Raw genomic sequence first — 25,478 nt, forward strand, 5'->3', positions numbered from 1 at the left:
TACTTGTCTTTGCTAGAATATTTTATGAGTTTCACTGTTTTCTCTGCATAATATCTATCTTCTGTTGTTTCTGTGGGTGTCTTGCTTGAAGACAGATGAGAGAGAGATTCTTTAAAATATGAAAACATTTTTGTAAAGTCACAGTCACATAAGGAAAAGCAGGGGAAGAATATTTTTAGCTGCACTTTCTGTTTGTGCTACTAAGTTCATCAATGATGGCATTTAAAGACCTCTTCAAGAAGGTAGCAGGGGCCTGAGCCAAAGCCCAGGTAATACCCTAGGTACATCTGCACTGAACTTTTCTGGCATTAGACTAGAATATGGACAATCACATTTCTAATTTGCTAGGAGAGTGTTTCCTTAGAAAACAACGGCAGTGATGATACTGTGAATGTAGCTGGATAGGAATCAACCTCTCATACTCTTAGTTATTTACTGTAGCCATAGGAGGGTTCATGTCTACATGCTTCTCAGATTGTAAGAGAGTAAAAGGACCCATCAAATTCTTCTATTTTACAATTTCTTTGAAAGAGGTTTTCATCTCTTCAGCCATACACATGCTTCCCCTGTGCATCGTCCCTACCTGTCATCCACATTGTGGTCCAGTGTTATAATCCATTTCACCTGAAGATAAGATCCTGCCTTAAATTCTATGTTGACTGGGAGACTGACTTGTCTTATCTAACTATACAGCAGCACTGTCACTCAGAAAGAAATACACAGATGTGAAGCACCTTACATGTTCAAGAATCTCAAAGCTCTTTACAAAGAGAGTTGAAAGCATTGATGGCAAAAGGCAGTGTACTAAAAACATTGGCAATTGCTGATGTGGAACTTTCATTATCTTTTATGCAGCCTTTAACATGTATACCCATTTTATTAAAAGAATTAATGGGATGTAGGACACCAAGATTGTTTTATCTTTCCCTCGGGGCATTGATTGTCAAAGAGATTGCAGTAAACAAAATGTTTGGGATAATAGTGACCGATTTGGGTGAATTTGATCTAGCATCAGGTCAGAGCATAACACTGGGCACTTCCAAGAAAAAAAAAGAAAAAAAAAAAAGAAAAAAAGGGGAAGTCCACAACAGTTGGCTTTAAGACACTTAGTTTTTCTTCTTTCTTTCCTCGTAAAATGGCAGCACTTCCTCCAGGAACTGTCAGGTCTGTATCAGTCTCTAATTTCCCCAAATAGAACAGTGTTCTGTCCCTAGTCATTCATGAAATCCATTAATGCTTCTTTTGATTCAGAGAATACAGTGCTGCTTCCCCTTAAATAGGCAGAGGAGAGCAGTACTGCAGGAGAGGCCTCATGATTTCTCTTCATGCTATAAACATGTGGCTTTTATTCTACCCAATCACTCAAGGATTGAAGAGCAGCGTAAATCATTTCTTTGTCTTATACCTTTTGTTATTAATATTAACTCAAACCATGATCTGTGCCTTCTGTGCTTCCAGTTGGAGGGGGAGTGGGAGGGGAAGCAAGCAGCAATGTGGTTTTAGCAGGAGTACTAAATTGGAAAATACCATTTCTAAACCATGACATATGTAAGGAGAGGACTGTCTTAAAACACTTAAGGGAAATGGCTTATTAATATTTTCCAGGACAGTTGCTAATATGGTAGTTTAATGAAAGATGGCAAAAACAGAGGAGGATTCTTACCTTCGGCACTCAAATGTAAAAATAATAGTTACTGTGAAAATACACAGAGATTAAGTAACCTATGCTGAAGAGATTCTCCTTTGGCAAAAGCACAAGTTGTGCATTTTTTATTAACTGAATTAGCTGTCAGCATGATAGTAAATAATGAAGCATGTGTGTGCATTTCTGTGCATGCACACAGATACATAGATACACACAGACACATGGGGTATAAGTATATTTATAAACATGGCTACACATGTATGATCATATGTTTATCAGTATACTTTATGATCAACAGTATTGTCTTAAAGACTTTAAAATACACTTATAGAAAGAAACATGTCTTTTTCTGGCATGAAAAGAAAAACACAGCAGAAAGTTGCAACGTGTAATTGATTATAGGTATCTCTCTCAATCCACTAACAAGAGGAATACTTCCCTGTTGCAAACTTCAGCAATGAACAAATAATATGCAAATCAGTCTCCCCGACCATTCCTGTGGCCAAAAATAATGTCGTTCAGCCTTTCAGCTTTCAATGTGTTGGGTTAAGGGCCACTGCTGAGGCCATCAGCAGGTTCTCCAGCTCAGTAGCAATAATGATGGTGATCAGAGTGATCCTTGCTTTTTCATTTCCTCCTTCTCATGCTGCTGTTACAACTACCACAGCTGCTGTGTAGGTAGCCTCCTGACAGAGAATCAAATGCTGTACTGTAGTTAATGCTTTTTCTTAGTGCAGCTTCAGCTGGCTGGAAATGAGGAAAAGTGTAGCTCAAAAGTGGTTTGCCTGTCCCTGTCTTGCCTATTTGATCCAGGGCAGGCATGGAGGTAACTCTTACCAACTAGACAGAAGCCAGATTTGAAGCAGGGAAGGGTGAGATTGGCACTATCCCAGGAGCTCACTCAGATTTCTAGCTCTGGCTAGAACCCTTCCGTATTTGAGGAGGCTCTTGTATCAGTGGTCTGAAATGCATGTGCTTCAGGGAAGCAGCAGTCAGTGTGATACAAAGATGATCCTTTTTGATCAAGAAGCTCCTGTTACATACTTCTTATCTCCATCCCACCTCCTTCTCTGGAAGAAAAACAGGTTTTATCAAGTCGATGTAGTCTAAAACTGTCTTTGTCAATTCTGGAACTTAATCATTTTGGCATTTTTCAGTCTCAGGGCTCAGCTGTTCATGTGCAGCACTTGTAGCACAGCCAGCTCCTCCTTGTTGAGCAAACTAATCTTTAGCAGCGTTGTAGAGACTTCATAGAGACAAAGCCAGCACTCATGAGAAAAGTGGATGACAATCTCCTTCCCCAGCCTTGGTAACCAAAAGCACTTCTTGCTAGCAAGCTTTTCAGTAGCTGCAGCATTGGTAGCCACTGAGCCACTCACAGACACAAGTAATAATGAGCTGAATCTGACCTTATCAAAGGAAGGGAGAAGTGGTTTTTTGGAGGAAGTGAAACAAAGCTAAAGCAGAAAGCACTTTTGATTATTTTCACAGTGTTTAGCTCTGAGACAGTATGCCTTTGAGAAATGTATTCAAAACCTAACATCATGAAAGGCAAGATCTAGATCTAAGTTCCTGCCTCTGCAGCCACATCCTTTAATAATGTTTTCACACAATGTCATGTAACACTACAATTTCATGTACTCATCATTATTCCCACAGATCACATCCAGCTTTCACCTCACTGCCAGCTGTCCTTCTGACAGGAAGACTGAGTTATGACCTGGAAAGCAAGGCTGCTTCTGTACAGTGCAGCATTGAATAAGGCTTTTGGGGTTTCTCAAAACACCTAATCTTGTTTCAGTCACTCACCCAGAGATTAAGGAAAGGGATTGATTAATCCCAAAGTGTCCCAGATCTCATATATTGTCTCATAAAGCAATCAAATATCTGAAAAGTTGTTCCATCTCTTCTTTCTACCCTTTAATACTTAACACTTAAGATAATGAAAGCAAAAGGTCATCCCAACATTTACTCCCATGTCTAGCAACACAAAAATTAAATTTGCATGGGAATGGGCCATGACTTCTTTCCCAGCTTCTAAAAGATGAGTTTTGGTGAACGTGACATCCTGGGTGGACAAAGCATACTAGTGATCAGCCATAATACTGTGTAAATGAAGGCACTGAATACAGGTGAGCACCCCCCAGTGACGCATCCTATTACAACCTAGGAAATGTCTTATTTTTAACCCGAGAGTAAATCTTCTCACAAAAAAACAATTGAGGTGGGCAGGTACATAGCAGACTGAGAGCTGCTCTCAGTTATGTTCACAGACTTCCCAAGTCATGTTATCTCATTGTGCCTCCTGATATTCTCGTTTTAGAACAGTAATAATAACAACTTCTCATCTCTGTAAGTCCTCATAAGATCTATGGATGGCAACCACTTAAAAAGTGGTCAGTATTTTTAATTATTGTAGTACACCATCCTATGACCCAGCCAGACTCACTCAAACACCAAAAAATTATCTAGCTCAGTTTTTAATTTATTATGGAGGTACTTCATCTTCTGTCAGCAACGCCGTTGAAAAATTTATTCTTTAGCTCTGCTCTCAACGTACAATTTCATCTTCATGGTTCCACATGAAGCAAAAAAGTCAAACTGCTCTTTAGTACATCAATTATTTTTAACACAATAAAAAGATAGCATGACATAATATTGAGTTTTCAATATAAAACTCCATCCAATTTAAATAAAGGTAAAGAAGGAGCCTCCTTAAGCTTTGAACCTAAAAAATTACCACACACAGTAATATCATCTGTTCAAGCAGCATAACCTTGTCTATATTACTTATTCAAGTAGCATCTGTTCTGTTTCTAGACATTACAAGTACTTTCAGGAAGAGATACCTCTTAGTGCACATTTCTTTCCAGACTTATTTCCTTACATGTGGACTTCCTGAAACAATTACTGGAGCACAAGGCCTGGAGAAAGTTAGAAGTGGGAGACTAGTTTTAGTTCCAAGTGGAAACCATCTTCTTGTCATTCCTTCTGACTGGTGTGAGAACATCAGAGTGATTGATTTCTTTAGTTTGGGGAATTTCATCAGCAAGCTATGTATTTAAAATATGGGATTTTCTTCAGAGATCATTTGCAAATTGCTTTTTTCCCTCTGCCCTTGTCAGAAACAAATGTCAGTACATTGCTGAAGTGTAGGACACAATACTTTGCACCAGAAAAAAAGTGTCAGAATTTGCACCAGGACCTGCAGGGACACACAGGGTTTAATGGGCTAACACATTTGATTATAGATCACTTTTGGTAGCAGAAGGAAAATTGATTCTCTTTTCCTGCCACCTACATCTTACAAAAGACATTATCCAGTTTTTCGTCTCATATACTTGGCTAGACAAAGTAGTAATTTATTTTGAGCAGATATTGCCTACTATTACTTCCAAAAATACAAGGCAAAACAGAGTAATCAGAGTTGTAAGATGTTTACTTACCTTCTAAATCTAGAGTTGATCCGCATGACAATGCTCTTGTTCAGGAATTACAGGCAGTATCTTTGTGGTCTGTCCAGTAAGTGGAATCTGTTGTTTGCTAGTTTTCACTATTGAAAGTTAAAATAATTTTTATCCATATTATAAAACAGCAAGTACATCTGCAGAGTGTTGAACTTGAATATGCAAGTTTGAAAATAATTGAGACATATCTGAACATAAGACAGAGATGTACAAAGAGGTTTTCAGTGAGATTTCAGTGCCCAGAGACACAGATACATGTCAGAAACTCCTGAAAGTACTAACCATGTTTTGTATTTAACTTCTTCTTAATACCAGTAGGACTACAGCGTGCTGATCCTAAGTCTTCCTGGGAAGCAGCTTGAAGGTAGGCAAATAAATTGCTCCTGAAATTTACTGAATAGTGAAAATCCAAAAGCATGCAGATTTGGAGTTCACAGAATCACAGAATGTGCTGAGTTGGAAGGGACCCACAAGGATCGTCAAGTCCAAGTCTTAGCCCTGCACAGGACCATCCCCAAGAGTCACACCGTGTGCCTGAGAGTATCATCCAAATGCTTCAGGAACTCTGTCAGGCTTGGTGCTGTGACCACTTCCCTGGGGAGCCTGTTCCAGTGCCCAACCACCCTCTGGGTGAAGAACCTTTTTCTAATATCCAACCTAAACCTTCCCTGACACAACTTCAGGCCATTCCCTCAGGTCCTGATATGAGTCCCCCAAAATACAAAACCCTACATTTGGCCAGTTAAGCAGAAACAACTGAAATTTAGAATGTGAACTTCCTGATTAATTTTCACTTAAGGGCAGCACAGATTGCCACTTCAGGCACACATGGTGTGGCCTCAGCTCACTTGTCCTACACACAGGGGAGATACTGTGTATCACCATGTTGTTAACAAAGATGACAGCATGAACCTCAGAAACAGGAAAGATGTGGTGATGCCTTTAGCACACTGATAACACCGATGGTGATATCTTGCTGTGATACAGATAAGGAAATGCAGAAATAGCATTGTCAGGCAAATAATGCAGAGTTGTTGATCCAGTGCATTTGTCAAAGAACTACTGTAGAACAAAAACAATATTTTACCTCCAGGTCCATCCTGTCCCTGACCATCCATTACTTCTGTAAGCTTACAAATGGATTTCTACCGAGTTGATAACAGGAGGATAAACTGTGCTACTTATATTTAGCTACTTCCCTTCTCCACTGACTGTATCATTTGGGCTTCTCTCTTTACAAATACAATCAAAAAGTAGAGTTTGGATCTTTGCAATTAAGCAACTGAATATGAAAAGCAAAGTCAAAATAAAACTGGTGTAGTTTTAAAAAAATAACAATGTGTCTTGTTTCACCTCCAGGATGAACCTGGAGAGAATGTGAAGATAGGCTAATATTCCCTTCAGTGACTGTGTGTAACAGTGTTCTGCATGCATGCAAATCAAGCAGAAAAAAGGCCTCTTGTGCATCAGTGCTCTATGGAAAGCATTCAGGGGCTTTAAAAAGCTCCCTAAAGTTACCTGCATCCTATAGATTTTATCCTCCTTTTTATCTGAAGAATAAAAAAGCCCCAAAGTGATAATAAGGCTTTGCACTTTTCTCTGGAAATGTTGCATCTCAGAAACATCTAAGTCTCTGCTAAATATTGAATACTATGACAAGCTTTGCTTTTCCCAGCATTATTCATTTCACTTGCAGAGGAAAAAACAACTATTCAGTTATGTCAGGAACCGAGAGGAATCAGAATGAAGTCGCTGATACTTCCATTGGTCAAGATTAAACAAATTTCTCCTTTCTTGGTTTTGCATATATGTGCTGCTGTAAAAGATGTATCTTGCCTGTTCTTTTCATTAAAAAGAAAATGTGTTGCAGAATACAAGGAGGAGTGAATCTGAACTCGCTGGGATTCCAGCCCTGACACTACTGAGTCAGCATTTGCTTCTATTTCCAACCTGTCAACTAACCTGAAGCTGTAGTAACACATCAGAGAGACTGCAGAATTTCCCCTATTTCCTCTAATCATGTAGGAGAGGAACTATTATTGTAATAGTGTAGCACAGAAAACAATACAGGAATTCAAATGACCAAGAGGAAATTTGTCTTGTTGTTTCTTATGTGCAAATTAAAGCTGTAGAGCCCACTTATATCAAATGCTATGAATGTCAAAAAGTCTGAACAGTCAGGAAACAATTGCAGGCCAGAAACCCTGAGGTTTTATTCTCTGAGTCCCAGTTGTCATCGTGATACTGCGATGTCCTTCTTTCAGGATGATTTATAAAATTACCATCTATGAAAATTAACGTTGTATTACTGTGAGCCAGTAGTGTGAGACAAGGAATCCTGTATTTGTATCCTAAAATGTAATAAAACAGATTGTGGCTCCATGAGCCAATGGAGTATCACTGTAAATGAGAATATATCTGTTTGAGAAATGTAGAACAAGGCATTATGCTTGAACTAAGGTTGCCCACAGAGACTGTACAGTAATAACAAGATATTAACCATATGATTCCCTCTCTGCATGGTCCAATTCTAGTATAGAATTCCAACACACCTTATGTCACTTTCAAAATAGGAGAAAAATAAACAAGGAATGCCATTCTTACTCTAGGAAAAGAAAGTCTAAATGCAAATTTGTAGCGGTAGAATTCTAGTAATATAAACTCCCACTTAAGTATAACTCATTAGTTATATTAATGAAACTTCCAGACCCTGCTGGGCAGATTCAGCTTAGGTATTGAATGCCCTGATTTATACAATATGATTCCTATGCAACTTGTTGTTTGGGGTTTTTTTTATATAAAGTAGCAAACAGTTCACACACACTGGCCTGCTCCCAACAAGCAATTCTGTACCATGCCCCCAGACTGATTTTTTTTTAAGATACAGCTATATGAGAACAGCTGCACATAATCAGTTAGTAGTACTAAACATAGTAGAGGTAATAAAGTGGTATAGTGAAAATGAGCTAAGGAAAAGGAATAACAGCAGGGTAAGTATAACTGCCTTCCCTTTATGTGCAACTGAGGCTGATTTAAGCAGTAAGCTGCAATGATAATTCAGCAGTTTCTATCTAAGTTCTTTTAAAACACTCTGGGGGTTACTTTCTAGTCCTTCTGATTGCTATTCTTAATTTATTACGCTGTTCTAAAATCTCTTCTACTGCCTCTTCAATTTAAGAAAGTTTCTTAAATAAATTCTTGCAATAAAAGTCTCTTATGTGGGAATCTCACTAAGATTCTCTGTAGCGAACACAAAGCAAGGAAGTGACATTCCTTCTGTGGGTTATTTTCCGTGTGTTTCCACATGTTACTATCAAGTGCCATTGATACAAAATTATTCTATGTCTGGAAATACAGATTAGCCACTTAAAAATACTTACTTTTTGCACTAAATAAAAAAGCACCCTCTAGTCTTTCCCTTCTCTTGTGGCTGCATTTAAGGGCAACTCTGTTCTGTCAGTTCATACCATTCAAGGAACTATTACACATAAATACAATGGCAGGACCAGATCCAGAGTCTAGAAAACCTGCTTTATACAGCCCACACTGTAATGTGTTCTTTTTTGCCTTAACAGCACAGACAATGTTTAGACAACATTTATGACCAGAATGCTTTAAAGCACCCTGTCCTCCCTATATGTGCTTACACTCTTGTAGCACCACTAATTTGGAAGTTTTGTAACTTTAATCCTACCCTAGAGAGCATTTTTCCCCTTTCCTCTGGCTGCTGGACTTAATGACAATAATTCCTGTACATAAGGCCACTAACAGTTTCACATAACAGGCATCCGTGCTGTAAATTATCTTTTTGTAGAACCAAAGTGACATCAAGACACTAATTTTCTGAGCTACCTAGGAATTGACTCTGATTCTCAAAATATAGGTTTCGTTCTTTTTCATCCCTTACAGTTTTCTGAACTTTGAATAACCTTTTAGTCGTACCTATACATCTTTTCATCTGTGTGATATACGGTCACATCCTCTCAAGTACTCGTTACTGTGTTTCCAAGGTGGCTGTACTGTCTTCAGTGGATCTCAATGTGTTGTTTCAAGATTGCAAGCTATGCACTAATGATAGTGAAAATATCATCAAGGGCTGTGAACAAAGGCATCTATAGCTATTTATAATCCATTATCACAGTAGCAAATCTTAAACTTAGCAATTGTGGAAAGAATAAACTCTTCATATGGATTTGACTCCACTTTAAATTACATTGGTATAAACTGTGAAATTGATTGGATTGACTGAAATTATGGTGTGTGAAATCAAGGAATTTTGTATTAAAATAATCTTATTACAGCAATTCATGCAATTAAACATCTTTCTGTGTTACACAGATAGATTGAAGTGGAAGTCACATAGAAGTGAGAATGACAGACCAATAAGGAATTCCTATTATCTTCAGTAAAATCTAATAAAACTAGATCTGAATTTCCATAAAAGTCCACATCAAAAATGCCTTTGGATATACAACACTAAAAATGCCATTGTGAACATGCTGATAAAACAGGTATGGTATTAGTTAAGCTAGTCAAGACAATAGATGTCAGAAAAGTAATTTCTTTCCTGCTGGATGAAAATAATGAGCTCATAAATATATCTCAGAGGTAGCCAGTGCTGTAAGAGCAAGGAGCATAAATTGTACTCACAGGAGAGTTCAGACAGACAAGGAGCTATTCACCCTTTTCTAGGTAAAATTGAAATGCCATGAAATACAGAGTTGTAGAGAGAAATTATTGCATCTCCTCTTACTCCTGAACAACTAACAAGACAAATAGCAAAGTACTCAAGCCTAGTCAAATTTAAAATCATTTTTTTTATTTGCTGGCTTTGTATTTTTCTTCTTTTGGAGGGAGGTTAGTTTGCCATTTATTGCTATTATTCTATATGTTCATGTTAATCTTTTTAAAGATATAGCTCCCCTCATGAAACCAGAAGCCATGAAATTTATTAAAGCATCTTTTAGCCTTGTCAGTAACACTCACAGCTGTAGCTGCTAATTGTAACTTACATGGAGATTTGTCACCAAACCATAACTTCTAGAATCAAAACTTTGAGTTTATCCATGCCATTTAATTTATCTCTGCTAAAACATACTACAGTCTCAGAAGACCACAATTTTTTTCCTATCTGAAACACAAAAATTGTACTTTGTGGGAATTTTATCCTAGAAACAGGCTACAAAGTGCCAGCAGAGCCATTTTTTGAGTCCTGCTACATTCCATGCTTTGGTAGCAGATTTTATCAAGAATCATAAACACATAGAGCATACATACACATGTGTACATCTTTCTATACTTTTCATACACACACAAAGCACTCAGTTGCCAAACCTCAAACCTGGCACATTAAAAACCTCAAAGTCATTAATGCAACACTCTGGGAAGACTGGGAGAAGCATTCCCATATGATATATGTAAGTCTTCTTACAGATTTATTGTCAGAATTATTTCTTTATCATACAAAAATATTTCCATAACATAAGCCAGACAAAATTTGTGTAGGACCAAGGTAACTCTGAAACAAACCTGAAGCATTTCTTGACAGGAAAGACTTAAAAAATCTTTCTTGACCTCCTCAGGCCTCAAGATTTTTTAAGTGTTTTTTTTTATTTTTATGTTACTTACCAGGATAAGGATGAATTTTAGTAGCAGATATGGTTCTTCTTGAATGTCTGGAACTCTTTCTTCTTAGAATAGTAGAAACTGATATTGCTACTCTGTGTTTAAAATCTGTTTTAAACAAAATGTGTTAGTCGCAGCACAGAGTAGAAGGAAAGCTGGTAAACCTCTTATCCTTAAAATGTTGAACACCTTGGAAGGTATTAAAAAAATCAGGAAGATGTTGAAATAAGAGGATAAGGAAAACTAAGGGCCAGGTGATTTATATTTTCCCTTTCAAATTATTCCTTGCGTTTTTCTATACTGTGTACCTTGAACAAATTTTGGAAGGATATCAAAAAAGCACACGTTCCAGTGCAGGTTTGGACTCACAGTGCTGACAGTGGGATAGCAAGGATGGAGTGCACTGGCATCATAGAGAGCTGACAAACTATTTGCAAGTGTGGGGTGTTCATCTTGGGAAGCCCAGTTTAAGAGCAAGCTCCACACCACTCACAAAGATAGAGCTGGGTTGAACACCTCTGACTGTTCCTCAGCACCCAGTTCATAAACTCCTCAGTCTTTCCATCATTCTGCTGCTCTCTAAACATTTGGTCTTGGTGCACTTATTGCAGACAATTGTGCAGCTCTTATGGTCACCCCTGTTCTACAGTGACTGCAGTCCAGAAGCTCAGCCAGCTTCTGGTGACAGGCTGTTCTATGTAACAGAATTTATTTTTATCTTTTTCCTTTGAGAACACTAAGAAGTTCATTAAATTAGAATTATTTAGGTCATGATTTTCTTATGAATAGCCAGTGGAGATCTAAAACGCTGAAGCCCTGAGTATACACTGTAACAGTTAATGTCAAAGGAAGATCTGGAAGCATTTGTGAGACAAGGGAGGAAGGGAAAAGGCAAAACAACTAATTTCTAATCTAGGAACTTCCTCGTGGATCATTTGTAACCTCCAGTAAGTTTATTTGGATATTTTATTTTATTCACTCATGAAAATAACTTAATATTTCAGAGAGTCTAAGTGTCTGCCTATCAGAATGTCTTGCAAGGTCTCAAGAGGAAATGAATAATTCCATATATCTTAACAGCCTTTGGTGGTGCTCAGAAATTAAGAGAAAAACTACTAACTGAATTACAACTAATAATTATGACAATGAATTATGGAAAAATTCATAGCAGCTGTTTCAGGAACACAGTAATGTTCTTCTGTATTCTTTGAGCACTACTGAAAAAAAGCAGTACGTAGACTAGCAACTAAAGGTTCAGTTAAAATTATATATTGTGATATATACACATCAGGAATATAGCCTTTAAATCTGACTTTATGTGCTTTTGTTTTCATCAGTAACATGTCGATGTTGTTTATTATGTTATATATTATAAATTTAACTCATAAAACCACTTTTCAACAATTAACAGAAATATCCTAGAAGCAAATCAGTAATTAGAAGCCTCAAAAGGCATCTTTTCCTCCCTGCTTGTGTCCATGATGATGCTAAAAAACACGCATTTAATAGACAACTGATGTTTAAGAATAAAGATATTAAAGAATTAATCATCAGTACTTATAGTTGTTCATCAAAAATAAGATGTTATGACTCAAAGCATAGAAAATCCTAGAAGTGACATTTATAAGTAGTTTTCAGATTACAAATATAAGTCTTTTAAATTAGAGCACTTAATAGCCCGCTTATAAAGACCTAATTTACACTTTGTGGGGGTTTTTTATACATAAAATAGGTCTCAGAATTTGGTTCTAACCATAAGTAAAAGATCATGTATTTTAACCAAGATAATCTGGTAAGGAGTTTCTTGAATTGGGGTAGGGGGACACAAATTTGACATTTCAATCAACTATTTTGCTTATTCATTTAAAATATATGCATGAAGTATTTACATTATGAAAAAAAGTCACAGAAACATTTGGGGGGGGGAACTCTACTTCATTCTGTTCAGTTATGATTAAAGCTATGCTCCTCTTGCTCTTTCGTTACAAAACTGCCTGTGGATACGTCAGGATGATGAGGGAAATGGATATGGCTTATCATTTCTTATTACTCCTGTGACCAGAGTCTCCACTCAGCACTTCTGAACTACAAGGGGAATGGACATGAGCCTGATAATAGCAACTAAATGCTGGTTGTCTGGAAGCATTCTGCCCACTCAGGGCTGATGCAGGCAGAAAGTCTCAGGAAATTGCTGTGAAAGCACCTAAGCACTATTCTCTCAAGTCACAGGTTAAGTAATATTCTTTTCATACAGATGAAAGGGAGTGTGCTCCTTGTACCACCTCCCTCTGACTTGGGAAGAAAAACAAGGACCAGTAGCCGACAAGTGGTCCATTTTCTGCATTTTTTTTTTTGCAGAGGACTTGATTGCTCAAAAGTCTCAAGCTCAGGGTACTCCTACATTTTTGTTCTTGCTTTCCTCAATTGCTAGAAAAAACACCATAAATCTGATTTCAGCCTGTATCCCAAGTGAATTACATAGGAAGAACCTGTCTTGACTGGTGAAGGCATAATGCAGAAACAATCATTTCAGTCTCTGAACTTGGGGCAAGTTCTTTCAGAGCAAAGTTCTAATCACTTGGAATAGTCAATAGTACTGGTTCACAAATCACAGCAATGTTTTCTTTGCTGAAATAATAGCAAAGAGAAAAAATCTTATCCGGGATTAATTCAGCTCTGGGGTTAAGAATAACCAGCTTGGTTGACCTGTAGTGGATTACATCACCAATGAATTTAGACAGCCAGTTTTTAGGACAGACAGCTGAGTGCATATCTCCTCCTATCAGTCTTATAATTTTTCTTGACCATGACCTAGATGAATCATCTTCAGTAAGAAAAAAAAGGGTATTTCAATCTGCTTATATTGGTCATTGACATTTCTGCTTAAAACCTTCCACAAAGTTCAGCTGTAATTGTTTCATCTACTGAAATCAGTGTGAAACCAGAAGTTCATATCACTGTGCAGCATAGGCCACCAAGCATCTGTCAAAAACCCCACAGTTCATTCACCATCAACAAGGTTGAATTTGCATCCACAATTCAGAGGTGAGAGGTGATACTGTCAGTCATCCAAGTACTTCAGTCCCTCTCTAAGAAGCTTTTACCATCTGACAATTAAAATATCAGTGTCTGAACTACAGTACTAAACAACAGTTTTGTAATTGCAGATTAACTTTTTTTTACTTACAGATGTTTTTATTTTCTTGGATTATTTTGTAGATGACAGTTGAAATAGTAAGCACAAAAACTACTGGAATCATAGTGAGCCAAATGATCTTCGTCATACACATTGGATCTGTCCACAAAACACAGAAGAGATAAAATTAAGCAGCAGAGAAAAGCAGAACATTCTATTTTGGTAGGGGTTTGGATCGTGTCTATCCCCATAGATAAAAACAAAACAAAACAAAACAAAAGAGATTATGCCTTTTTCTTTCAGCCTTCTTTGGTTTTTGAAATTAAATTTCCTATCTAGAATTTAGCTTAATTTTCACCTGTATTTATCTCCCCACAGCTGAAATAGTTACAGGTAGCTAAGTGAATGAAAACTTTTCAACTCAGCCGGGAAGAAAATGCTTCAAAGATCAACATTTTTATTTAAGGTAGAACAAGGGTAGAACATGTCTCCTCTATCTGGATGGAGCACAGAAGGAATTGGTTCACTGTCCAGTACTGGCATTTTCAACTTCCTGGTCTATCTTCATATATGGGAGAAGATAAGATTCTACCTTACATAGAAGGTATTCTATAGAAATTTTCCTATAAAAAAGTGAGGAAATGCCACCTACAGGAGCTCTCTGGGGAGTTCTTTTAACTCAAACTGCCTTGGGGGAGAATCCCTGGACTTACTTAACATAGGTTAAGCCAACGCCAAAACATGTATTTTTTTCCAACAAAGGTGCAGCATAAAATGCATTTACAGTAAAAAAGCAAATTAATGTCATAATTCAGCAATTTCCAAATGACAAGTGTTGCATATAGACAGAATGGAAGTTGTGACCATAGTCAGGCAATCCGTTAAAAAACTCCTGCAGCACAAAGAGAAATATAAACACTGCAGGCTGTCCTCAGGGAAAACTAAGCCTAGCTCAGCTGGACATTTATCTTTTAAGCATACTGTAGTGAGGCTGTACAGTAGGATATTGCAGTACAACACTAAAAAAAGTCAAACCTGTCTCCTGATCCTTCTACCACCGAAGTTAACAGGGATTTTTAAATTTACCTCCAACACAACAGGGTTATGCCATTACCAAGGAATGGAAAAATGTAATTCCAGGTTTTTTCACACGTGTAATTTCTGAGTCTGTTGCTGCTAAGCAAAAGACAATGTACAGACATTTACTTTGCTGTATTGCTTTTAGAAAAAAAAGAAGGCCACAACTAAATCTGCTTTAGATCACTATCAAAAGTGTTAGTTGTCTACTAACAGTGGTCTTTTACTAAGGGATGATCAAAATAGTATTCTCTTCTTCTGAAATATTTAAATACTTTCAAATGACTGCTGAAAGCAGAGAACTACCTACTAGATATTTTTTGCAAGATTTGTTTCTCTTTTTCAAGATTGTTTCTGGTTTGATTTCCATTGTGATTCTCTGTTGTAACTTACATTCCACATAAGACTTCAGTTGCAGTGAAATATTCATACAGTCATTTTGGTCTTCCATCATTGCCATTAGACAAGAGTGATTTAGGTGTTCTTCAGCTGCATTTCCTCCTCCAGCAATAGAATTGTTGATGTGTATTATTATCAGGTAATAAGTATTATGCTCTACTTCTTTATTGGAAACTGTAGAGAAATTAAAATATTTATAAAATTAAGCAACATCTTCTGTTTTCACTTCAAGGTTTTGCTTTTGGAATTAAAAATTAAAACAAAACTGTTGTACAACAAGTGGTAGACCAAGAGACAACTCTCAAGAACAGTAAGTTTTCTGTCTCATTTGCAAAAACATATAGTTGGTTTTTACATTATTGGCTACAAAAAGGACAAATGGGTACTGAGCAGATCTGAAGAGCATTGATTACCTATACAAATAGTGTTTCCCCTGCAATTTATAGCCCCTTTCTTGCTTTACTATCAGCTTCAGAGGTTTTCAGGTTTTTGTTGGTTCTGTCAGTTGTCAAAGGTAACAGGTAAAAATCAGGCTATGAAAAAAATAAAACCCCAGTAAAAGCCACACGATCATAGAGATTTGCAGTGTACACAGTCTGCCTCCTATCAGTTGCAGAAGGTCCTTGTTTCACTTCAAACTACACAAGCTGTGAGACTTGTGCTATGTTAACAAGAAACAGGTGTGAGATATTGTAAAAAGTGTTGAGTTGTACAGGTATAACTGCAAACAGTTTGTCTACATATAACTTTTTATATTCCATACTTGTTAAGACTGCTATTTTGTAATAAGAAAATTTTGCGGTTGGAAAACAACTACATTTCTTATATTCAGGACTTGGTCAATTGCCCTTGTTGCTGACAATTTTAGAAAAGCAAAATACAGAAGCATCCTCTCCCCTTAAAGTTTCCAGATATTTGCAAGTGTATATGGCACAGAAGGAATGTGCTGCTACTGCTCTTAAAAGATGTGGATGTTGCTGAACTCTTCTCTGTACTGCTGTGCCATTCCTTATTCAGTGCTGCTTTTTATAAAACAAGCATGGCCATTTCTGATACTGCACAGTTGTGGATATCATAGACTACAAAACCAAAAATGGTTATTTCTTATATTGCTGCCATCTGAATAGTTACCAACTGAATTAGTTCTTCAGATACTTTCTCACGCCTATCTTCACGATACCGGCAATCTACAGATAGAGTTCCACAATGACATTTAAAAGTAAATTCAGCATGAAAAATTATCAAAAAGTACAACTCCTTAAAAATAAATTAAATATGTCAGAAAATTTAGCAAGATTAAAAGAACAAAATTGGGGTTATAAGAGTGTTCATAAAAGCTGGATGGCAGAGGTCGAATTTACAACAGAAATATTCCAGGTGGCGGCTGGCTAAGGCACTCTTCTCACAGCACCCGCCTTCCAGACTAACAGAAATCCCCCTAAAGATAATGAAATAACACCCCCCCTCGCCCTGTTTTGTCCAAGATCCTCAAAGGAAAGAAATCAACATTTTGCTACAGACATGTTTCACTGACAGCCAGGAACAAATGCCACTGAGAATCTGGCATAAAACCTGCATTTTCTAGCCATGCAAAGACAAGCTAAAAAAAGACTGTTCATAGATTTGCAAAGACCATGGAGAACCACTTTCTTTTAACTACCGAATAAAAGCATGTCTTTTATTTTGTAATTAACTGCTTCAAAATTAAGTATTTCTCTTCAATCACTTACTTTTTTTAGCTACTGACTCTGATCCTTGATGATCAGCATTCACATCCCTCTTGGATTCACACTCTGTGTGTTTAGTATGGGACTGTTGTTCCCTCCCGGAGGACTGACAAATACATGGAATATTTTGGAAATCAGAATTATTTATAATGGCCTTCAGCAAAATATTCTGGTTTTCTCTTCTTTGTTGCACTGCTCTTTTGCAAGAATTGTTAAAAGTGCAAAGGGGAAAAGTGGTGTTATTCGATGAACAGGTATCCATGCATGACACAATTACAGTGTTAGCTGTAAAAGAAAGAGTACTGTATCAGCAAGGCAGTCATAGAGGACATATGGACAAATATGTACATTGAAATGTCATGTAATGAATCCTTCAACCATCTTACCATGAAATGCACTTTTTTTTCTTGAGGATTATGGCAGCACATTGAATGCATCATTTTTAAGAGAAAGCACGCACAATGTCTTCCTAGAACCTAAATGCTGGATTTTATTTGCTGAATTCTAAGAAATCTCTTGTAATAGTAACTTGAATTTGCAGTGTTATCTAGACACATTTCAAAGCTGCTCCAATTTGATTGTACTTGAAAAGAAGATGAAAGCACACATGTTTGGAAGGGGAACATAGCCCTGGAACTGTGCAGTTTCAAATCTCCAGTATAATTATGTTCTAAAGTAGCTATAATCAGAATGAAAACTTTCTTTCCAAATGACATTGAAACCACACAGTGAAAATACACAGAAATGCTGCTGAACCCTCCACCCACACCCTTCACAGTCACTTATGTTCAGTCAACAAACAGAAATCTTAATTATGACTATTAGGTTTGGTATTCATAGTGAAATTTCAGCATGAAAGTACTGTAGCTAGAGTACATTAATGCAGTTCTGGCAAGCAGCAAAAACCACAGAGTTAATTATTAATGAGTGTCATTCTGTCTTCCACATAAAAGTAGAACTTTTTCATGCAAATTTTTACTTGTGTTAACTTTGAACTATTTTTTCAGTATAAAAAAAAATAAGAATAAAAAACTTCTGTGACCTCGACATGAAACATGTATTATAAATACAAATAACCACTTCCCAGAGTTGATGTAGCACTAACCTATAGTTTTGTAGCTGTGTTTCCAATTCTAGTAGTACCCTTGTGTCCGTATGAAGAGGAAATTTTGCATCGAACTCCCATTATGAGCAACTGGAGTAATATGTTCATAAGTCTTTATGTATAGAGAGCAAAAGATAGCTTTTAATTGCTCCAGTGCTCAGCTGCAATCTGACAGCTTCAACAGGCCACCTGTGCTTGCAGAGCAGCAGGCTGACCTCAGAAACGGTTCAGTCAGGATTTTCAGACAGGATACAGAAATAAAATTGAAAGTCCAATGCCAAAGCCAATTATCTTCACTTTACTAACACTGTTATGAGAGAGTCATAAACTCCTTATAAAACATAATAAATTGAAATGTAAAATACACATCCTATGCAGGAAAGAAAAAGTTAATTTTGATAAAAAAGGAAAAATGTCAGACAAAACTTAAGGCTTGATCTTTCCCTGAGGCAAGAAAAAACATATTCCTTGAAATGCTTACAATCTGACCCACACAACCTGGCATGGAGCAGCCTCCTGAGGTCAAATTCTTCCAGCTGAAGGGGATGTTTTGTGTAGAACGTCTCTATGGAGATGAGCCAGGAGGATAAATTGAATGCTTACTCCACTCTCACAGTAAGCCCTGTGTGCACCTGGGCAACCAGTCCAAAACCACTGCTACAGCTTCTAAGGACAACTAATCATAATTCCCTAATATACCCTTTTCACCAAGAAACCTGTATGTGGACTTGAGAATCTGCTGACAGGGCTGTAGCAGCAACCTATGTTCAGCACTGTGAAATCCACCTTGAACTTCACACATGGCTAAACAGGCTCCAGGGCTGCCTGTGAGCCATGTCGTAGGTGTGGAAAAGGCATGTCACCTGAGTGGAAAAACTTTGAATGCTGTTGTGTTAGGAAGGGTGCTTACCATCTTCTCGAAAGATCTCTACTGAGAAAGCCAATCAAATTATTATCTAGCATAGGTAAAGTTGGGGTTTTTTTCCAAGTCACAGGATTGTGGCCTTTCTAAGGAGGTATCTATATTGTTGAGCACTGTTAAGAAACACTACAACAAGACTAGACTTTCCCAGTGGATTATATGGCAGACAGAGAGCCATACCCATAGGAGGCTTGCTCCTTACCTCAGGACTGGGAAGTACTCTCCCAAGCGTAAACATAATTAGAAATATGGAAAGGGGTTTGTGAAATCTGAATGCAGGCAGCCTGAAGAGTTAAGAGGATTGCTGAGATAAAACCATGCAAAGTACCTTTAGGAAAGTGCTTTATATTGAAAGACCTGCAATCGGCATGCTTAATGTTAGGAAGTTCTGTGATTATCAAATTCTTTGACTAAGCCTGTATTTACAGGGTGTTTTTCCATAGAAAATCCAATTCCATTAAAATTAAATTATTCACAGGGAAGATTGGAATTTGTAACAAACTTGCTTCCCCTTAAGAAAATCCCAAATATTTCACTTATGGTTGGTTTGACTCTTTTTCATTTGATCTGATTTTGAATAAATGCAGCAGAATATACACAGTTGCATTTTGATAATTTCCTTAGGGAAACTATAGTCATTACATAATATTGTAGAGGTACAAGGCCTACAGTACAAACTGGGGAATAGACAATGGATAGATTAAAGAAGATACACTCCATCAAGTAGCTGGACCCAGGGGACAGGTCTGGGATTGAAAGCACCAGACTCCAAAACGACCACCTCCTGCCCTAAAGCAATGTAGTTCAAAGGTTCAATGACTTGCAACCAAACAAGTGGGTTGCTTACAAATATAAAGGAAACATTTCACTTCTGGCAATGCTGAAATGCATTCTTCTGATAAATTTTTTAAAGCTTGTTTTCTGCAAATTGATTTCCCCCTAAATTTTTGTCTAATGAGAAATTTCCGTTTTTATTCCCTCTCCAGAATGAAAATAAAGGCTGGAACTTCCCCTGGGATAAAACATCCAGTACTTAGGAAGTCTCTGCCACTAATTTAGGAACCACTCACAGAGGAAGATCCAGTGACTGTATTTCATATCTCAAAGATTTGCAACAACTCTGTCTGCTGAAGCCTTACAGAGTAACCAGCAATTTGAAACATCTACCAAAAATTCTCTACATATTAGGTTTGTCACAAAATCTGAAATAAAACCAGTTTCCAATGAACCAGAGACCCCAAATCCTTAGAATTTGTTAATAAATCATTCAACATATTTACTTTCTCATGTAATTCAAACATTGTTACCCAGTCTGTTATATAGTCACAGTTTTTAAAATATCCAAAATACAGCAATAATTCTAATTTCCCAAATATAATTATATGCTGCTCCAAATATAATTCTATTCTGCTCATATACTTCGCAATCTTATTTTAGACATGCTGCGATTAAGATTTTATGTAGATATCGGAACTGCAGTGATCACACTATTGCAGCATAAAGCATCTCCAATAAGTGCAATCTAGGAAAATTATTACGGAAAAAGCTTTGATGTTTGACAGTAAGGTTAATGTTTTCTTCTAGTAATAGTCATAGTAATAGTAATAGTTTATTTGTGTAGTCTGTTCTAGCAAATACTTTGATTGCTTCTGAATGGAGGTAAAACATTAATTATTCCAATATCTTAAAGTGATTTATCAATGTTATGCTATTCAAAACTTCTGACAGCTCACCAAGTTTGTTCATTTATAAATTATAAAAGTCTATACATGATATTCTAATTACTGGCATGTTTATTCTTTGTGGTTACTGAAAATAGAACAAATTTAAGTAACCTAATCTGGATATATTTTGATACTAAATATTTTCAGAAAATTATGTTTCATAAATAAATTATTTCATGATGCCCGAGAAAACAAAACATTTGTCAAAGGGATGCTTTTTATTATAACATTTATCTATTCAAATGCTTACTTAGGAAGGGATGTGACAAAACTATTTTAATATTAATTTATTTATGGATTTTTAAGAAAGCACTCAATGCATAACTTAGACACGTGTATTTTGCATTCATCCCATGTCCATTATCAGCCCTTAGGGTGTATTTGACATTTGTGCTAAAAGATTTGCACTGCTGCTACACCTATTGCGCTCTATTTTTTGTCGGGTTACTACTGCACATCTCTTTCACAGACAGCATCTCATTACCGGATAGTAATTGTAGAAAGGTTTATAGGCATTTAAGTATAAAAACTTTTTTTATGTTTTTTTTTAAGACATGGGTACCTGGTATAAAAGGACATAAGCAATTTAACTACCCTCTTCATGATGAAGGTAGCAAAAATACAGTTGCATAGAAATACTTAACAAAAATTTTGCAGAGTCTGTAAGTGAATGACAAACTCCTTTCAAATTGTCACATATAATTGTGTTTATTAAAAATCTCATAAGAAGAGTCTATATCTTTTTCAAAGTCCGTATGAGTGCAGCATCCCAACTATCAGTTTTAGGAAAGCACATGTCAACATTTCAATTGAAATCAGACTTCAGGATAAATAAGAGTCTTCAGAATAAATAAAAGCTGATCACTCACCTTCATGTATTTTGAAAAATTCAGGTAAACACAATATAAACATGGTAATTATTCCTAATACTAATTTGAAGATTGCTGGTTTTCTCAAAAGCAAGCACATGTCACTGAAGCGCTACCATCTAGCACAGTGGTGGTAACTTCCTTCCTGTTTGAGCTTTTAACTTAGTGCAGACTTTATGCAAAATAACATCTATTCGTTTCCTTTTCTTATTATGACTTTCCTTTTTACTTCTTGTTACATTAAGCTGCAGAAAGCCACATTTTGCTCTTACGTTGGCATAGATGGGGATGATTCAACTGAATATACTGAAGATAAAACGCACGGACTACAATGAAAATAAGAGAAAAATCATGCATGAAAATTATTCTATACATTTGGGGTAGTTTAGTTTTAAGAACCCCCTAATAGCCACTTTCATATACCTTCTAAACAGTAAATTAATTATCTTTGGGGAGGAATTTGTTCTCATTTGACCAAGAAGATTTTAAAAAACTGAATCAGACCCTCATTATGAAAATGAGTCAGAACCACATGAGTCAGATATGGATATTTCATTGTTTTATTTATATACATATGCATTGGGGCTAGGGGGAAGATAATGTTATGTAATACAAGATCTTTGAGACTTTAATAGACTATCTATTTGGTCATTACAATCTAAAATTTCTGATCTGGCAATAAGTGATGGGCTAGGTACAATGAAATGAGTTGTTCGTATTATCATTGCTGCTGTACTCTTAAAAGATAACAGATGTGTTGCCAATCTGTCAAGTGTCTTCAGTGTGTGTTTTACTATTCATTACACCACAAGAAGACTGGATAGAGACATTGCTATTTCTATACATTGTAATCACAATTTTTCAACTCAACTTTCAAGTTAAAAAAGTGAAGTATTTCATTTTGACAATCATCATGATATTCCATAAATTCTTCTTGCAGATGAGACTGCAAAGAACATTTCTGAAATGTTCTGAATAAAAGTACTCTGAATAATGCATATGTAAAAAAAGCCTCAAATTTTGACTCAAATAATGAGTATATAAAATACAAAGGATTTCATTAATTCAGAAAGCTGTCTTCTGATGTGTATTTTTCCTACAATCCATTAAATATTGAGTACTACCCAAACAAAGCAATGCTATTGAAATTAAAATAAGAGGTGCTCTAAAAAATTGAAACACTCTTCTTGTCATCTAGTTATCTCAGAAGATGAGTAAGGCAGGTAGAAGTATTCATTCTATGGAAAGAGACTTAATGAAGCTGCGGGGAATAGAAGTTTGTTAATATGATATTTTAAATACATCACTTTTATGCAATAAAAGCAATGAAACCAAAGCAAAATGAACTGATTTTTTGGCAGTATGGTGGAACAGAAGTAACAGGATACAAAAAATCATAGATACGAATTTAAAAAGTAAAACACCATGCAATTTACGTCATCCATTAGCAAATTAGCTCTACTTTGTTTTTGCCCCTTAAGTATCTTCTGTATCAATTTATATTTTCCTGTTTTCAAGGTTGCGTGGTGTTCACCCATCCTATCTACCCAGAAGGAGTGTAGAAAATACTGGAAAACAGCAGGAAGACTATGTCAAGTATCTGTCCCTTTCTGATATAGTCACGCTGTCATCGCTGTTGGTAGTGCCCAAGGTCAAAATAGAAATTGCCCTATAGGATCCCACCCAAGTTCAGGCTGATAAAGTATTAACCTGTGGAATATGTTGAGCTTTAGATTCTATAGAAGAAGGCTTCCAAGAACTCTGCAGTACAGATGGGGAATATCTATTTTAGGGCTACTGTGTTGGCACATTTTAGTTTCATTTCTGAGTTCAGAGGGCCCAGATGTGATCTGTCTGCATGTTCCCCAGGGACACCTTAAGTTTTAGACACTGCTATCCTCAGGCAGTTCAGCGTGTGTGGCCTGGCCACAAACAGACCCGGAAAACAGATTCCTTGGGGCACGCTACTCTCCACCTAGCTAATAATTTTTACACAGCTGGAACAACTGGTACCTTTGAAAACCCTATTCTTTAGTCAAGTTTAGTTCAAATTAGCTCAGTCATTTAAAGCCAGCCAGGGTGAGAACTGGCAGACAGGCAAAGCACACAGCCACACAGGCCATATTTCCATGTAGAATTAAACAAAGCAAGAACTATCTCATTACTGCATCAAACCTGCACCGCCATGCCTCAGCAGTGGCCTCGTGCACCCTTACATGCTGTCACACAGTCTATTAATTTGGAAAGTCATTCCATCTCTGGAAGGCAGCAGTCCCTGGTAAGGCATTGTTCGATGAGGGCAGAAGAGGCTGTGTGTGTCCGCCCATGAGGCGGTGAGGAGCAGCTGCCTCAGCACCACACAGGCACAGATTCCTGAGGGGAGGCTACAGGCTGCGGTCTGTGTCACCGCAGCTCTATTTCTCTGAAATGGGGGAGTGGGCAGCTAAGGAAAAGTTCGGCTTCGTGCTTTTGGAAGACAGACACGCAGGGACAGGACGAAGCTTTTATGGGGTTATTCAAGAGGAACCCCACAAAGAACCCGCCTCCCCTGCCCCGCTCCCCCCCGCCCCGCCGGCAGGGGGGCGCGCGGCGCCACAGCCCGAGGGGAGAAGCCCGCGCCCGCCCCGCCACACGCCGGCGCGCGGCCGCTCCCGCCCCGCGGCAGGGCGGGTGGCCAAGCGGGGCGGGGGCCCCAAGCAGCCCCGGCCCGCGTTCTGTCCCGCCCCTTGCCCGGCCGGAGGCGCCGAGCTGCAGGGCGGGGCCGCGGGGGACCCGATGAGCGGCCGGGCGGGGAGCGCCCCTGCCCGCGGGAGCGGGCGGCGGCGGGGGAGCCCTGGCGGGCCTGCGGCCGGGCAGGAGGCAAGGGAGGGGACGGGGGGGGTGCGGAGGGCCTCCGTGCGGGTTTTTCCTTTCCCCGCCCCCCTCCCGCAAACCGCGCCCCCTTCTCGGGACCGTGAGATGGTTGTGAGGGCGGTCGGGGACTTCGGCAGCGGAGGGAGGGGCTCGGGCTGCCGCGGAGGGGGAGCGAACGAAAGTGAGGGGGATGGAGGATGAAGAAGGAAGTAAGAAGGGCGGTTGCGCGCGGGCGAGGGCCAGCGAGGGGCGGGCCCACCGGGGCTCCCTCCTGCCGGGTGCTCTGCGGGAGCGCTGGCTGCGGCGCCGCCCGGGGGGGAACGGGGAGCCGGTGGCCCGCCCTTGAGCCCGCCCGGGCGGGACCCGCGACCCTCGGCGGGGAAGTGGCATCGCCCGAGGCCGGGGCCGCGGCAGTGATTGCGGAACGGAGCAGGGGGCCAGGTGCCAAGCTTGATGCCTGGACGGAGCAGGTGGCGGTGGGGGCACGGCGAGGGGGCGGACGCGGAAGGTCCGGCCCCGGTGGCCGATGTCACTTCAACAACGTTCAGAGACGGGACCCGGGCTGAAAAGTGCATGAACACAGCGGGCTCTCGGGGACTTGCCGCTCTATCTCTCAGCCTTCACCATCACAGTATGAAATAGTGGGAAACTGGGGGGTTTTTTTTGAGACTGGTCGAACAGATTAGAACAGCGACTGACTGCCAGCTCACCGGCATGGGGAACGGCGTTATTACGCCGAAAACAAAAAGTATAAGTGTTGAACATCAAACGGCTGTTTATAGATATTACTGGTTCGTGCTTTTCCTTAAAGCCTCTTTGTGGCTCCGGGCTCTGAGGTCGGACTGGCTGCGCTGTGTGAGCGGTGGTGCAGCCCAGCTGAAGCCCCGCCATCCGTGACTCGCAGTCGGGCTGTAATGTCATAACAGTCG

General features: G+C 38.6%; 1 protein-coding gene across 1 annotated transcript; it reads right to left on the reverse strand.

Moving 5' to 3' along the window:
* Positions 1-4,386: 4,386 nt before the first annotated feature.
* On the reverse strand, positions 4,387-22,002 carry TMEM156 (transmembrane protein 156). The gene is made up of 7 exons (XM_029961576.1): positions 21,697-22,002; positions 17,080-17,361; positions 15,344-15,523; positions 13,925-14,032; positions 10,741-10,845; positions 5,092-5,198; positions 4,387-4,569 (listed from the first exon to the last, which is right to left on the reverse strand). Exons 1-6 carry the CDS (start codon positions 21,794-21,796, stop codon positions 5,101-5,103), a joined length of 873 nt encoding a protein of 290 aa, XP_029817436.1. The 5' UTR covers positions 21,797-22,002; the 3' UTR covers positions 4,387-4,569; positions 5,092-5,100.
* Between the last annotated feature and the right edge of the window lie 3,476 nt (positions 22,003-25,478).

The sequence above is a fragment of the Manacus vitellinus genome, unplaced genomic scaffold, assembly GCF_001715985.3.
Source record: "Manacus vitellinus isolate BGI_N305 unplaced genomic scaffold, ASM171598v3 scaffold_0_pilon, whole genome shotgun sequence".
Classification (NCBI taxonomy): domain Eukaryota; kingdom Metazoa; phylum Chordata; class Aves; order Passeriformes; family Pipridae; genus Manacus; species Manacus vitellinus.